At 40.5% G+C, this 17300-nt stretch overlaps 1 protein-coding gene across 2 annotated transcripts in view; it reads left to right on the forward strand.

Annotated features, from left to right (window-relative positions):
* plagl2 (pleiomorphic adenoma gene-like 2) overlaps nucleotides 1-16305 on the forward strand; it is a 46995-nt gene extending 30690 nt beyond the window's left edge. For both annotated transcript variants that reach the window (XM_037104974.1, XM_037104975.1), the window contains exons 2-4: nucleotides 8322-8480; nucleotides 8577-9057; nucleotides 10414-16305. In XM_037104974.1, coding sequence (XP_036960869.1) covers nucleotides 8723-9057; nucleotides 10414-11896 — 1818 coding nt within the window. In that variant the 5' untranslated portion in view covers nucleotides 8322-8480; nucleotides 8577-8722 and the 3' untranslated portion in view covers nucleotides 11897-16305. The remainder of the gene's footprint in view (nucleotides 1-8321; nucleotides 8481-8576; nucleotides 9058-10413) is intronic.
* The last annotated feature ends 995 nt before the right edge of the window (nucleotides 16306-17300 follow it).

Below are 17300 nucleotides of genomic sequence, written 5' to 3' on the forward strand. Positions count from 1 at the left end.
AGCTACTTCTTTGAACAGCCATATTCTCACTTAAGTGTAGAGCTTCAGATTGGATTTATGAACATACCTGCATTATATTCATAATTTAGATTAGTACCAAATGTCAACAGATAATCTTTGCCTTGCATCAGCAACATGTTGGCTAAGTCCAGTGAATATGACACTGCAACCTATTTTGGAAGTCATGTTAAAGTTATATCTGATATTTGGTGGTTACCATTGTACATCACCACTGATGGCCCAAACTGGTGTAAACTACCAAAATGTAGTCCTGGAGACACATATTGTTGCAGGAACTAACACAGTTGCAGTTTTTAGCATGAGGAGTCCAGGCTCTGGGGTGTCCCCATGGCTGTCTCCTCTAGAGCTCACTGGCTCCAGCAACTGTCTGCCAGTTAATGCTAACAGGGTCACTTCTACTCCAGAACACACTAGCATATCCCTCACCCAGGTCTTTTACTACAGTGCACAGAAAGACATATTATGTGCCCATTTTCTGCATTAAAATTTCTCAAAAAGGCCTATCCCCTTACAACTACTAATTACTCATGTATCACTGTAGTATTCATGTTAATCTGCAGTAATGACCATGGGCATAGGAATGGGTAGGGATGCTAGGGACATGTCCCACCAATATCCAGGGAGTAATAAATTCTGCCCAAATTGGTGAAAAACGGTTAAAAGCACTTGTTCTCTACTAGTCCCGCCTCCCTAAATCAGCATGCTAATAGGATCGGCTGTGCATTTTCTTGCAAACATATGATAGGCTTGCTCATGAATGTGGGCTGGCTGTAGTACATCCTGGTGAATTTACTTGGCTGAAGCTGTTCTGTGTACTCGGCGATAAATGATATTGATTCAGTGGCCTACGCGTAAGGAAATAAAATGTTCACAGTTTGCATGATGTGGTTGAACTTTAAAGTATTAAAGTTATGAATTTCTAAAATGACTGAAACGTTACTAAAGTTGTATGGCATGCTTTCAACAAAGGTTGGCATCTTCTCTTTAGCAATGCATGCACAGCTCATGACATTACGTGACATATATGTAACAGGCTGGGCTCGTCCTGTCATTCACTCTGTGTGTGGAGGCCAAACGGCTGCATTTCACCCTACATACACACTCAAACAAGGAACTAAGAGTACAGCACCAGCAACCGTATTTAGGACAAAAATCTAACTTTTAACCTCTACTCATTTAAAATGTGACCTGTCCAGATTTTGCGCAGTCAGTCAGGAGTTTCCGCTCTGACATTTTCAGTGTCAAAATATTCAGTGGGACAAATATTACAGGACTAACAGTGCACTGCAGCTGTTTTGAATAAACAGTTAGCCTATCTGCTGCAACCCCAGTTCCTCCTGATGTGCAGGCCTGCACCTTGCATGTGTGCGAACGGGTAAACAGGTTTCATTAGCAGTCATCACAAAATAATGTTTCTGTGTCTAAACATGTCAGAAATCCTGCTTTATTTGCAATAAGTGTTTAGATCAGTACAACTTTTGTTAGTTGGTCAAAGGCTGAATCGCTATTTTGTTTAATCAGCAAGAAAACTTAAGATAATATTAGCTAATTATATAAATGAGGCCTTTAAATGAGTGCAAATAGTGACAGTTAAGGAAATGTGTGCCTTGTTTCACTGGCTTATAACAGCAGGGTGATGTCAGGAGAAGTAGGCAGTGGAGAAGAGAAGGTGTTCTCTGGTGACAGTTAGATGAGCCCTGCCTTCTTCCCCCCAGTCAGACCACAACCAGGGCTATCTTTAGCCAGGACACCAGGGCAGCAGTGCTGGTTTTATGGCCACATCCCGGCCCAATGTGGCCAGGACTAACTGTCGGAATGGGTGAGGGTTTAGCATGGCAGAGCTGAGCTATGGTTGCCGACTGTGACTCTTCCTCTAGCCCTTCACTCCTCTACCCCCCTCCATGCAAAGAACTTCACTCTGGGGCAAAAAAACACAAGCAGGAGAGGAACTGAAACTTGGGGGAGGAGATAGAAGAGGATGGGAGAAGGCAGGACGGATGGAGTAAGAGAGTAAAACTGAGAGGGAATACTGTTGAAATAGATGAGGGCTTTGAGCTGTTTTGTACATACCTTTCATTTTGCCTTGCAGTCTGCTGCATTTTAGCAGACAGCAGGCTTGAAGGCATGAACACATTATAATAGTTCCCTGTCACATCATTTTGAAATGTTTATCATAAATTAAGGTTACTTTTGGACCAACACAGTGTTGGATGTCACAGTGATTGAGGATTTTGTTACCTGCATTTTCTTTTTAATGTTTTTTTTTGGTGTAAACGACTAATCAATTAATCAAGACATTCATTGGAAGATTCATTGTCTGTCATTGGTAGTTGCAGCCCTACAATGCACACTTCATTTAATAGATGTTTTTGATTCATGTTTCATGCTTTACCACAGTAACCCAACATCCTGACAAAAAAGAATGCAATATAGTGCCAGTTTGATTAAATAAAACAAAAAACTAATTTGATGGACATGTTTTTGACATCACCAAAGTGAGCTGATACCAGCCATCCTGCCTTAATCCTCCTTGGCTTTTAGTAGTGATCAATGTGGTTAGTAAAGCATGAAATGCTAGCTCACACCACCCGCCGTCATCGCTCTCTGTTGTCCCTTGACTGGTGCAAAGACCCCCATACTCCCCCTCTGAAAATGACTCCTGTTTTTCTTCCCCTTTTGGATATCATTTATCACTCTCTTGTTCACATCACTTCTGATTTCCATTTTGTTCACTGTAATAAATGACATATTTGGATGCTCTTAACCTGTCAATGTTAGCAGCAGATGTTTGCGAACACACTGTGTTTCCATTGAATTAGTAACCTGCAATATCCCCTGACTCCCTTAACAAATCACGACTTACCTGCCAAAATTTAGCAGCTGTCTGAACACACTTCTACAACTGAACAGCACGATCAGAGTCAAATGCCTTGTATGTGCTCACATACTTGGCCAATAAAGCTGATTCTGATTCTGAAGTTATGAAAGAAAGCAACATTTTATTGCTGTTAACATATCAGTTTTTACAAATACAGTAAACGGCAACCAATATACTACTCTGTCAATCATGGACAATGTCCCAAGACTCCCTTAACAAATTGCACAATTTGTAAAATCTTGCATCAGGAGAAACTTCATGAACATCATTTGAATTAAAGATATTTCCTCCTTTTTTTAAACGAGGATTTTGTCTGTTTCTCCCCGCAATGTACATGTTTATTTGTGTTTAGAGTGGGAAAGTGAGATCCGATCGCATCCGATCCATCCCTGATGGGGAGACATTTTAGCTTACCACACCCCGATCACTCAGGACAAATGGTACTACTAGCTCAACTCTGCTTCTTACAGTGGTGGATAAAGTACTCGGTTATTAACTTGACTTGAATACTGCAGTTTTCTCCCACTCCGACCACAAACACACACACACACACACACACACACACACACACACACACACACACACACACACACACACATATATCCGGAGCACTTCACCCCTAAACCCCCCTTCCTCCTCTCCCCACGAGTGTGGCTGTTGTCACATAAGCTCCAGGCTGTGAACTCACTTTCTATATTTAGTTTGTTCATATAGTTTAGTCAAGTGGCTTCTGTATCCCCAGTGTCCTGCTATGTGGATCACGGTTCTGCCTGGGCACCCAGCCTGCTGTGGTCTGGTCTTGCCTGGTCCTGCATCGTGCCGTCAGCACTGCAAAAAATCTGACAAACCCTGAAACCTTTCTCACATGAAGGGGTTAATACTAGTCACTCAGCATGCGGGAGCCATGGCGGGCAGGCAGGCAGTGCAGAGGCTGACCTCTGACCCCTCAGGAAAGGAATGTGGAAGCTCTTTCATCCCGGACAGAAACTAAAGACACGCGGGCAGTTGGAAAGTGGCAGTTTAACTCTGCTTTCAACGTTTTTGATGAGGGGAAGTAAGCAGAGGTTCAGTGTGAGTCTACTGTGGATTATTTGTCGAAGCAGCCTGCCATTTTGGAATGAAGTTCCATTTTGCAGCAGTGTGTTTGTTACTTTGTAATCACTGTAGTGATGGTGAAGTGTGATTAGAGGTTGGCAGTGGTTGCAGTTGTGCTGTTTGTGCTGGCAGAAATCCCTGGTTATGAAGCACTGTGTGCTCTGACCTGTAACCTACTACTTGTTCAGTGTGTTTATGAAACACGAAGATGATCATACCTACTGATGACATTTAGAACTACAACTTATTATTGTTATTTATAGCATTCATTGTTTTTTTTATATTCTATTTTGGTGTATTGATTGCCACTGAATTCATTCAATACATGTTGAAGATGTTTAGATAATGATTATTTTTGTTATCAATTTATCTAATCTAATTGATCTTTTTTTGATAAACTGCAGAAAATTTTTAGCCTACACAATGTATCATTGATCCATTTAACAATAAAGCATACTTAAATGAATAGAGTATTTTATATATATATATATATATATATATATATATATATATATATATATATATATATATATATATATATATTTTTTTTTTTTTTTTTTTTTTACCCTAAATAGGTTGCAGTTTTTTGCACCACTTCTGTAACTTCTGTGTGTCGCTGTGTAACAGGTGTATATTTGTATTAGGGCCATTAATCCATTCAGATATTTCATCCAGATTAATCACATAATTATATTATCCATAGTTAATTAATCACACATTTATCTTTTCTAAATGTACCTTAAAAGGATATTTCTCAAGTTTCTGATACTCTTATTAACATGGGAGTGAACAAATATTGTCGTGTTATGCAAATGTATGTTTATTATTATTGCACCAATCCAGAACAATGCCAAATACAGTCCAGAATGTTCTCCAGAATAACCTCAAAGATACTTCATGTGCAAATAATAAGCAATAATGGTTAATTTAACTGTATCTCACATCAACATGGTTGAGGAGTGGGAAAATAAATATCACAGTGATTATGAGAAATGACTTTGTTATCTATGTAGACTCTGTAAAATGATATTTGTATTAATGTTGAAGAATAAAAAACAACAGAGGAGTGAAAGTGTTGCCTATCGCACAGTATCTGACAGGCTGAGATGGCTTTTGTTGCAAATTGATAGGAATAAAGGTTGATTGATTGTATATAGAGGGCAACAGGAATGAGTCCTACAACTACAACAGGTAACATCCATTCATGAGTTGTTGATGTTGGTTGCTATTAAGTGGCTAAATAAAACAACAGAGGTTGTTGGAGACATGAAACATCATCACACTTTTGGAAGTAGACTTTGGTTGCAAATTATTCTAACTCTAACTTCACTTGAAAATCGATCAATTTATTGTAACGTTTATAAAATATAGTGTAGTGAGATGCTTAGTAATGAAAATGCCGAAGTCAAATGAGTCGTTGTAGTTTGTTAATAGCCTGCTGCTTTTTGAAGATTATCTTGTTGAACAAATCCTGTAAGTATTAAAACAAACTTTTCTGAGCTTTTTCTCAAGGGAAGCAGGGACCATCATCCCAGCAGCACTCTAGGTTAAGCCATTTGTCACAGTGGCAATTTATTATGATAATTATATAAATAAATGATAATGAATAATGAATAAATAAAATAATAAATTAATTGTATAATTGCTATTTTTATATTTTATATATTAATATGCAGAATAAGTACAACATTTTAATTGAAAAGAGAGTCATAATGCTATGTATGTGCTATGCTTGACAACATCCTTGTGTGAAATAAATATCCCAAATGGTCCATATATTGTTGAAAACAAACGGGACACCGCGTGTCCTTTGTTTTCAACCACTATTTGATTTATTTCTATAACTTCATGGTGAGGATTCTGTTCATTGTACAGCATCTGCCTGTCTGTGTGTGTACCTTTGTGAGTGTGTTTGAGCATGCTGGCTTGAGGGGAGGGTGTGTACATGATGTTGCATTTGGCGAGAACTGTGTGTTATATGTGCTGTTGTGTGCGGAGGAGGGGGACAGAGCGACACGGCATGGTTCAGGCCAGGAATGTGCGACGTGGGTAGGCTGTACAATAGAGCTGGGCTCCCTGAGGGTGGTCAATGGGACGGGTATCACCCCCCTGCACCCGCCCTGCTGGGTGATGACCACCACACAACACTACAGCTGTCAGGTCCTCTTTACCGCCACTGTAAAGACATGTACATTATGAGAGCAAACACATAAATGCACATATACACTGAGACATGAGTGAGCATACAGCCGTGCACATGCTAAAATGTATCTTGATATGACATGAACACACTCACAACTCTAATATGTGCATATTTTAGCAACATGTACCGACCTGTGGTTTCATAGTAGTGCATTTCTAAGTAAACATGTAATTACATTACCTGCATGGCAGTTGTGTTCTTGTGATCACGTGATAACAAGAATACATCCTGCTAGGCTACAGTGGTTCAACCAATAAGCTTCCTTTGAGGAGCTGAAGTTAGCTCATGATAAACTGTGGTGACAGATAGATGATTTGTTCAGTCACCTAACAAGTATTTTTTTGAGAAGTCATAACAGTTTCTAACACCTACTTTCAAGCTGGTTCTTTGAAACAAAATAATTGGCATGTCAGGCTGGAAATTATAAGCATCTGAAAAAAACAGTCAAAGCTGTCTGTCTTCACTCATTGACCTCCGACACAGAAATGATGCCATTCCATTTGGAGTTGTGTATGTATGTACAGACCTTGTACATGCGTGTGCATCTGTCACATACAGTATGCCCTTCTACAGTATTGGTTTATGGTACTTAGATGAACTCTTCGTTCACGTGACTGATGGCTAACAATGCGCTCAGTGGTGTGCCCACTCAACCTTGGACTTAGCTGTATGTTAGCTAGCAGGGGTCACAGAGGTCAGTGATGATGTGCCATGATCATGGTAACATAGCTGAGTATAGTTTGTGTTTATTTTATCAAACAACTTTTGGTGCAGTTTTCAGTTATGCTGTCCCTTTTTTGTGCCAAAGTTTTGAACTTCTTTCAGACTTGGAGTGTGTGCTGTAAACACTGCCCAGCCCCCATCCTACCCCACTCCACTCTCCCTGCTGCGGCAGTTATGTGTGTTTCTGTGTTTTCCCAACGATTACAGGAGTCTTATCCAGTTTCATAACAAGAACATACATGTACACACGTTGAGCCGCCTTTATGCACCATACTGTCATCTGACAACACATGAGGGATGAGGCCATGTAATTACATTCAGTCTCCACATATGGTTTTACAAATGAGGACATTGTGGTGTACCTGTGATTGAGAATCGTCATTCGCAAAATTTTTATGCTGATCCTTTGCAGTTCCTGTCACATCAGTCAGGCTTATCATTCGGCTCCCCCTAGTGAGTGCAGAGAAAACTTGCTTTTGAAGTGGAGTGTGCAAAGGTCTTCTGAAAATGTGACCAAATCTGCTGGATAACAGTTTAACAATACCTTTATCACTTGTGATGTGTGTTTGGGATCATTAGATTAGATTAGATTAGATTAGATTAGATTAGATTAGATTAGATTAGATTAGATTAAATTAGATTAAATTAGATTAAATTAGATTGGTCACCTTCTGTCCTCCAAACATATTGCTGCTCATTGCGGTCAAACAACTTTTTTTTCATCTGACCACTTTGTCCATATGATCAGCAGCAAACTTCAGTCCAGCTTTAAGGTGCTGCTCTGGATCAAGAGCTTCTTTCTTGTATGGCAGCCTCTCAGCTCATGGTGATGTAAACACACTTGACTATGAACAATGACACCTGTCTTTCAACAGCTTCTGATTCATTGCAGACTTGCTTTTGGTGGTTTTTGGTTGACTCTTGGCCATCTTGATCGATTTTAGACCTTCCTATTGTAATGTTTGTGTCTGAGTCTAATGGATGTATCAAACAAGCCCTATAAAATGGGTTCAGAAAAAGTCACCGGCTTTTATCAATCAGAATCTCTCAAATAATAGTTAAGAGGCCATGCTACAAAAGAAATTCATTCAAACAACATTCCATAATCACCTAAATTGATTGTTTAAGTCACTGTTTTCTTTCTTTGATCGAGCAGATTTGGTCACATTTTCAGAAGACCTATAATAAATTCATTGTTGAACCAAACTTCATGAATGTTTTTGTGACAAACTAGTATGTGTTCCACACATTCCATCACAGAAATGTGAGAGCTGTAGAAATCATTGGAACCCAAGACTGCCATGATATACTTGTCTTTTTGTGACATCTTTAGAATTAAAAGACACTGTCACTATTTGTCAACTTGTGTTTATGTCTGTCTTGTTTGCTTTCTCCTCACAGAACAATAAAAATGCAGAGCAGTGTTTCCCACTCACCGCCAACCATAGCTGTTGGGACTGGGTGAGGAGGAGAGAGCAAGAGTGAAGAAGAGGAACGACTGACGCAGAGTAAGAGAAGGAAAGTGCAAAGACAAGAGAAGGACAAGTCAGATTTTAACAGGTAAAAAGTAGGTCGTATTAGAAAAGAGAATGTTCAATATTACCACTATTTTGGAAACAGGTAGCCTGAAAGCATGTGCCTTCTATCTCACCACAGATTTTGGCTTACTCTGATGTTTCCACTGGATCACTGGCCCTTCCTGTGAGCTTCTTTTCAACAAACCCCTTAGAACTTCCCACTCGAGCCTGCAGGGCAGGGGAGCCACACGTGAATTTTCATGGCAGCGGCACTCTAAGGCTGCCATGGCAGCTGCTGCCGCCGATGCCTCACACCATATTACCGCACTGACGCCGGAGGAAGAGGGACAACGGACTGCCACCAAGCTGTTTGGTAGTGCCGCCCCACTACCACGGACAGAGAGAGAGCGTGAGAGGGGGAAAGAGAGAGAGAGAGGGAGGGAAGAAGAAGGAGAAGAGGTCGGGAGAGCAGGTGGTACTGAGTGTTTGGTGTGTGGAGCCCTGTTCACCTCGCAGGAGAAGCTCCGGCTCCACAACTTGAGTCACACAGGAGAGAAACCCTTCCACTGCTCACAGCCACACTGTCCCAAGGCCTTCAGCTCGAAATACAAACTCTTCAGGTACTGCACATTAATCAGACCACACAATTCACACTCTTTTATATGTAGTATAATTCATGGCTTCTTTAGCTTTCTGAGAACCTCCATTGAGCCACTCCAGAAAGGGTATACTTCCTACTTGTATTCGTGTGTATAGTATAGGAATAGTAACTTGATCTTTAGAAAGCAATAACTAAGTGATGTCTATCTTTAAAGCAGGTTTAAATATTTTTTCTGTTAAGAAAGGATCACATGCCTACTTGTATGTGAAAGGGAGCTCTTAGCAGCTCGCCCAGCCCTACAAAGAGTTGTTGCATCTTTCAGTTCATTGTTTTTGTTTCACAGCCTACAACCAGTAAAGTTGTAGGTCTCACCGCTCTCATGAGCAGGCAGTGGCTGTCAGCGAAGAAGCTCTGATAAACCCACTGTACTCTACTTATCCTGGGGGAGATAAAGCAGAGCCAAAAGGAGAGTGAATATTAGAGTCATATATTCATCAGGTGGGCAACTCCAAGTGAAAACTTGTGTTGTTATCTAACTGCTGGATGTGTGAGTAGGCAGCTATTAGCAAACAGATATTTAATATCAGTATCTGTCCTGGTCGATCTGATTCCAAGATGCAATGAGGACACATTTGAGATCTGAACACTCAGACCACATTCAGAGGTGGTCTGGCTGCTTGTGACCACATTCTTTTAGGTGTGTGTAGGCATATGTGTCCTGGGCCACACTGAAGGACCGCCTACTCAACTCAGTGAAACAACAAGAAGAAGAAAAAGAAGAAGAAGAAGCTAAAACAACAGGCAGAATGGATTAGTTACTGTCTCATTGCCATTCTGTTTACTGTAATGTAAATCACATGTAGAGACTTTGTGACAAAGACATCATGTTCACTCGTCCCGGTGATGTATGTGCTTATTTGCATATAGAACAGGGAAGTAAGTCCGATCATAAGTGGTCACTTGAGACACACGTGGAGACTCACGATAATACCAGGTGTGAACTGAAGGGTGTGGAGCTGTCTACTTGTGATCAGGTCACTCAGGATGGATGCTAATACTAAATGTGAACAATCTCTTAGTAACAGTTTGCTATACCTTTGCTAAATGAGCTTTATATGGGGAAGGTGTTTAAAGCTTGTTTGCTGTAACTGGTCAAAAGCCCAATTTTAAAACCCAATCCATGCCGGTTTTAAATGACTCTAGTCTCATCAACATATTACGCTTGTTTTGAATCCAGTGAATCACAGGAAATGGTTTCAAACCTCATTTTAGGTTCAGTGTGACTTTTTTGTGTATGTATGGATACGAGAAGTTTTACTGGTTGGAAACATCCCCACCATTTACTCTATTTTTTCTATTTTGTGTTCCTCTGCAGGCATATGGCCACACACTCTCCACAGAAGACCCATCAGTGCTCGTTCTGTGAGAAAATGTTTCACCGAAAAGACCACCTGAAAAACCACCTGCAGACCCATGACCCCAACAAGGAGGCCTTCAAGTGTGAGGAGTGTGGGAAGCACTATAACACCAAGCTGGGATATAAGCGCCACGTGGCCATGCACTCTGCCACAGCAGGGGATCTCACCTGTAAAGTGTGCATGCAGACCTATGAGAGCACGCCCGTACTCTTGGAGCATCTCAAGAGCCACTCTGGGAAGTCCTCGGGTGGCACCAAGGAGAAGAAACACCCTTGTGACCACTGTGACCGTCGTTTCTACACGAGGAAGGATGTGAGACGGCACATGGTGGTCCACACGGGCCGAAAGGACTTCCTTTGCCAGTACTGTGCCCAACGATTTGGCAGGAAGGACCATCTGACACGCCATGTGAAGAAGAGCCACTCGCAGGAGCTGTTGAAAATTAAGACAGAGCCTCCTGATATGTTAGGTCTTTTAGCTTCTGGGTCGCCACCTTGCTCTGTGAAGGAGGAGCTCAGCCCCATGATGTGTGGCATGGGTCCCAACAAAGACCCCATGATGGGAAAACCGTTCCCCAGCGGGGCTCCTTTTCCAATGGGGATGTACAATCCCCACCATCTCCAGGCCATGTCTAATTCTGGGGTAGCTCACCCACACCCGTCCCTGATGCCCAGTTCCTTGTCTGCAGCTATGGGCATGGGCTGTCACATGGAATCCCCTGGATCCCTTCACCCACACTCCCATCACCATCACCATCACCACCATCATCACCACCACCATTCCCCTCCACTGCCACCACACCACCAACCTCCGGCTCCCCAGCAGCAGCACCAGCCCCAGCCAGCCCCCAAATACCAGCTGGGATCTACCTCATACCTGCTGGACAAGCCCTTGAAAGTGGAGATGGAGAGCTTCCTCATGGATCTGCAAAGTGGCTCGCCAGGCCCGATTCCCTCTGCAGAACCCCACGCTGCTGCCTCACCCCCCAAGGACGGACTGGAGCCCACCTCGGGCCTGGTGGATGAGCTTTGTGGAGATCCCCTCCTGTCCAAGAGCCCTGCGGTGATCGCTGAGTCTCTGTGTGCTGCTAACATGGACTTCTCCCACCTGCTGGGGTTCCTGCCCCTCAACCTGCCTCCTTACAGCAACCCCATGAGCACAGGAGGGCTGGTGATGGGCTACACCTCATCTGCGACCTCCTCTTCATCTTCCATATCCTCTTCCTCATCTCTGCATGCTGCCGAGCCCCATGCTGCAGTAGTCGCCGCAGCAGCAGCTGCCGTCGCTACAGCACCTCTTACCTCTTTGCAACCGCAACCTCAGGAGCAGCAGAGCTCCAGTGGGGGTCTGGGTCTTGGACCCCTGCACCCCCTCCCATCAGTGTTCAGCTCCAGCCTTAGTACTACCACACTGCCTCGTTTCCACCAGGCCTTCCAGTGAGAGAGTCAGTCCTCGGCCAGCCCTGTCCAGCCAAGATGGTCTCGACACCATCCACAGCTCAGATCAGCTCTGCATGGATATTTCTGACTGTGGTTCTTCACAGGGCATGATCAAAAAGGTGGAGAATTAGAATAAATAAATACACAAATGAACACTTAGCCTTAAAAGAAAGCGCACAAAAGCTTTTGATTAAGCCCTAAAAGGAAGTTAAACCCCTTTGATCAAAAGGAAAAGGTGAGAAAATTAGTTGAAGTAGCTTTTATTGGGCTTTTTCTTCCTATCATGTAGTTACATAGCAATGTATTAACCCATCTTTTTTAAATTTCCAGTTACTTCGCCTTTTACCCCCCCCTCCATCCCCTATTTAGTAGTATAGAGGGCAGGATCAGTAGGCTAAAAGACATGGTACTGCATACTTTATAAAGTAATAATATTAAAAAAATTCAAGATAATTTTAGTGAAGATTATCTGTCTTGTTGTGACCCAGAAAAATATAGTTTGAAGTGGATATTGTGTTTTACTTTATTTTATTTTCCAAATGTAAGAACATGGTAGAATCTGTCTTCTTATAAGTTTTGAACCACCTAATAACCGAAACTATCATGATCAGTATGAAAAGGGAAGAAATCAGTGAAGGAATGAAGACATGTAGACGCTGAGTCAACAATCTAACCTGAACTCTAAAATCTCCCCTCAGATGGTGAGGATATAGCCACAAAAGCTAGCCTGTCTCTAAAAAAGTGTTCTTCAAACAAGAAAAAGAAGTAGATGGATGTCATTATTTTCTTGTATCTGTCACTGATATGCTCCTAGAGTCAGGTCAGTTTGAATGGAAACACTCACTAAATGAAAAATTCACTTTTATCATATGATTAGCTTCCAAAAATATAGACCAGTCACATACATTGCCACACATTTTAAAGAAAAGAGAAAAAAAAACAAAGCAAGAAATGTGAAAATGTGTGAGTTTGTTGAAAATGATGTAAAATCACGCTGTTCCTCAAGAGAAGCACTTTTTTTTGCAGAAGGCACTTCACCTTTAGGAATCTCCTTGGGAAACCATTTGTCTTTGCCTGAGACAAAGACTCTCCTCACTCTCCTTCCTTCACTTATCTTCTTTAGAACAGTTTAATCTCTAAAAGTCCCCATGGTAATGATAACTGCAGCTGTTTCTTGGCTGCCCAACTCACCTAAAATCTATATATTTTTTTTCGAGTGAAATACCGACACATGTTTAGGCAGTCTTTGAAAAAGCTGCACCATCATGGTAATAATGAACCCCGACATATGTGAATGGCAAAAAACAAAAGAATTTCAGTGACAGATGAGGAAAAATGTGTAAAAGAATGTTATTGCAGTGTACGAAATATCTCAAAAATGAATATTATTATTGCTTTTATCTCAGTAAGGTGTATTTTAGGTAGATGTATTAATACTAAGTGATGATGTTTTTTGATGTCTGGCAGGTTTACATTTGTGTGTATCTTGCATTTTTGATCAAACAAATGGATGAAGTATTAGCTTTTCCCCTTAAGCTTTCTCTGTCATATCCAATCTTTACTTGTACTTGAGTTAGTATAGTGGAATCAGAACTGTGGATAGGAAGTTTCTATAGAGGGCTGTTAGTGGCTTAATAATCAGTTAGGATTTGAACTAGATAGATTTTGTCATAGGGATGCTGAAATGGATGGCCTATGAATCTATGAATATAGGCCTTTATTCAGTGGAATACGTAATGAAACCCCAGCAGATTTCACTCCAAGCTCAGTGCTTTTGGATTGTTTTTGAGTTTAGATCCTTTCTAACCTCACCACCAGCCTATAAAAACCTGAGCCCAAAGTTAACCTAAGCCTCAAATTGAAATAGGTGCTTTTTATCTAGTGTTTTGTCTTTGGCATGACCAACATAATTGGCATATCCATAGCTATCCTTAACGTTGTGCATAAATGTTGTTCCAGTCATAGATGAAGACAGGCACAGGCGATCCTGAACCGCCATTATACGTTGAGTGAAAATGAAAAAACAAAGTAAAAAAAAACAAAAAAAAACAAAAAAAAACAGTAAAGACATCGCACATAAAAAAACAAACAAAAACGTATTGCTGCTTTTAGCTACGGTTGCCAATGGACGACAACTGTAGACCACTAGAACATTTCAATTTCTTGTCAGGTGGACAGTGAGCTGAAAACATGCACAAACTGAACCGACATAGTGTTCATCATGCCCAGGCCCCATCCCCTCTGTACTCCTTCTGCTCTCTCTGCTGCTTTTTAGGGTTAAAGGAAAAGGGTCTGAAAATACAGCGATAACCGGAAGAACGCAGTCACCGAATCCCCAGGCTTTGACATTCAAAGCACAGCGGGCAACATGACTGACTGCACAACTCGGGGTATTGCTCATAGTCATTTATTTGTTTTGTTTGTTGTCATATGATATATTATTTTCTGTTTGTGTAAAACAGGACCTCGAAAAACAACACAACACATCACCTCATTTTTATTTGTTTTACTTTTCTTACCAAAACCTGGGGAGAAGAAACTACATTTTTGCACAATTGCTTGTTACAAATTGCTACAAGTGTCATATGATTTTTGATGCTGCAGGGTATGAAACCCCGATAATGAGCAGCAGATAGTGTGGTAGACAGTTGAATATTCCACTTGGGAGATAAGAGCAGCTGAAAATTCAGAATCAGCAAGCACTAATGCAGAAAAAAAGCTTCTGTACAGTCTGACTGTCCTGAACTAATCTGAGATTTATTTTACAATTATTATTAGTAGTCTGACCTGGAAAGTCATTATTTTGATAATGACAATTGTAAAATGATCAAACTTTTTATTGATCCTAAATAAACAAACTGTGGGCACCTTTTTAAAAATTTACATAATATGTAAAAAAAAAAAAAAAGAAAAAAGAATAAAAATAAAAAAAGGGGCAAGATTTGAATTTGATCTTTATTTTGAGTTTTAAAAAAGATTGTTTTTAAGAAAAACCCTCTTGGCTTAAGCCAAATTTGTAGCAATCAAATTGAGCATTTATATTTTTGTAACAAACATCATGTAGTCCTACATAAAGAAAAGTTAAGGAAAAGCTTTTGGCATGTATTGAGTTTGTCCTCCCTGGGTTTCTGTGAGCTAATCTGAATTCTAGCACTTTCAACCTTTAAAAAAAAGAGTATTTTTTCTTTTAAAATTTCAGCTGATATGTTCATATGTTTTTAATTTTTTTATTGATCCTGTATATGTTTGTCCATTTAGTTTGATGTGTAGACCTTTGTGTATTTCTCTTCTCCAAAAGAATAACAGTATTTTTGATAGACTTAACTAATATCCTTCTACATAAGAGCCCCCTGCCCCTCCCTCTTTGAAACATTTTTGTTTTTGGGTAAGCCTTGCCTTGTCTCCCAAATCTATTACATCAAACTCTGTAGCCAAGTGCTTGAAGAGAACAGCAACAACAAATCTGTCATTCTGAGGTGTTGAGAAGCAAGATTGGTGCGAGTAGTGTGAAAGCAAAAACCTGACCATAACCTGCCATTGACTGACTGTGAAACAGATTCATTTTCACATGCCACTTTCAGACCGTTTTAGACAACTGAACAAAATAAGGTGAGTTGTGACCCCAAAATAGAGCACTTAGATCCTCAGTCACTGAACTGGTTGCCCCTGCCAAAAAGATGAGCTGCATGCAAGAATCACATGTTCTGTTATCCAGTGCCAACTGGGTAACTCAAATGTAGCTTTAAGTTAATGTTTCCAAACATTAAGTAAGTAAAAAGAGATTTTCTGTATTAATTCATTTTGGGATTTTTTTAGGATAGAAGTGAAAAGTTGAACATGCAGGTGTGGTCAGGTCGTACTTGTAGCTGTTAATCACTGACAACAGCAGATCTTTAGCCTGTTGGACCACCTGAGCTCGTATTGAGGTTTGCAGAGGTGTTTCCAAGTCATTCATCGCAGAGGTCAGCTAGAGCCTGTGGAAGGACTTACCATGATGTGCAAAGAAGCCTATTCCCACGAACAATTAACACATGATTAATCACACCTGACTTAGTATCTCGTAATTCATGATACTTTTTGTTTTATGAAATTGACATTTTTAATTATCATCATCATTTAGATTTAATATGTGAAAACTTTACTAGCTTTTACTCCAAATTAAAGTGAAACTCTTGGCAAAAATCAACCTAGGCTTTATTTGTGAATGTATATGAGTCAAACCTTCGTGTAAAAGCTTGATTACTATTAATTATTATTAATTAAGAGGCATTTCTAAAAAGCAAGAAGGAGAGTAATGGTGGACCGCTCCTCAAGCCTTCCTGTTAGGTCGCACTTGGGGACTGACACTTTTTGTCTGCCATGACGGCGGCGTGCCGAAGATACAGCTGCTAACATGAGTTGTTCAGAAACCTTCTTTTTAGTAAACTCTGTGTACACACACAATGTTGTCAGTGCTGGTGTGTGTTCATGTGTAGAGACCCTGGTGATACTATGAGCAAAGTTTCATGTTGTGTCGAGACTTCTTACTGTTTTGAAAATAGTATTTTTTATGCGAGCGTAGGAGGGCCCCTGCACTCCATTGAAAATGAGCTTGCCCAAAAACAAAACTACGGTAAATCTTAAAAGTGTCATAATTATGCTTTTACACAAAGTTTTGACTCATATACATTCACAAATAAAGCCTGGGTTGCTTTTTTGCGAGAGTTTCACTTTAACTGTCTCATAATTTTTAACTCAAAAGCAAAACAGTGACTTCTGTTCCTAACTACTACTATGTACTCCAAAATAAAACTCACTCAGGAAGTAAAAGTTTGCTTTACAAAGTCAAAACTGACATAGATAAATTAAAACATTTAGTTACTGAATTTATTAATTTCATTTTATTTTAATAGCCTCATTGTTAGTTAGGCAACAAATTAAGTGCAGTGGTGAAGCTGACTGGAAGCTAAAAACATTTCCACAGCTGCCCAGAGAGCAAATTCAGAAATTCCTTATGGCTGTCTTGCTAGAACAAGATTATTCCAACATCCCCCCAGATTGACGGTAGCCGATGTCCAATTCAACAGGTTTACATGTTAACAGTAAATCTACATAAAACATGGCAGAACTAACAGACCAGGTTTGAAGTTGGGCCACAGAAAGCGAGTCTTGAGTTTGTACATTTGATAAAGTCTGGAGTAAAATTCACACAAAATGAGTACGTGAAGTTAGGCTACCGAACCTGTTGGGGAGTGAAACACATGCAACTAAACAGTCCAGCTGTTTGGAGGATATTTCTGTCTTATTTCCATCAAATTTAGAGTTGATCCATTGATTCTTGACAACCTTCAGATGCAGGGATTAAGATGAAGCCTTTGTGTTGATATCTGCAGCCAGCAACAGAGCAGTTCCCATGCTTAGTGTTA

The sequence above is a fragment of the Acanthopagrus latus genome, chromosome 7 (assembly GCF_904848185.1).
Source record: "Acanthopagrus latus isolate v.2019 chromosome 7, fAcaLat1.1, whole genome shotgun sequence".
Classification (NCBI taxonomy): Eukaryota; Metazoa; Chordata; class Actinopteri; order Spariformes; family Sparidae; genus Acanthopagrus; species Acanthopagrus latus.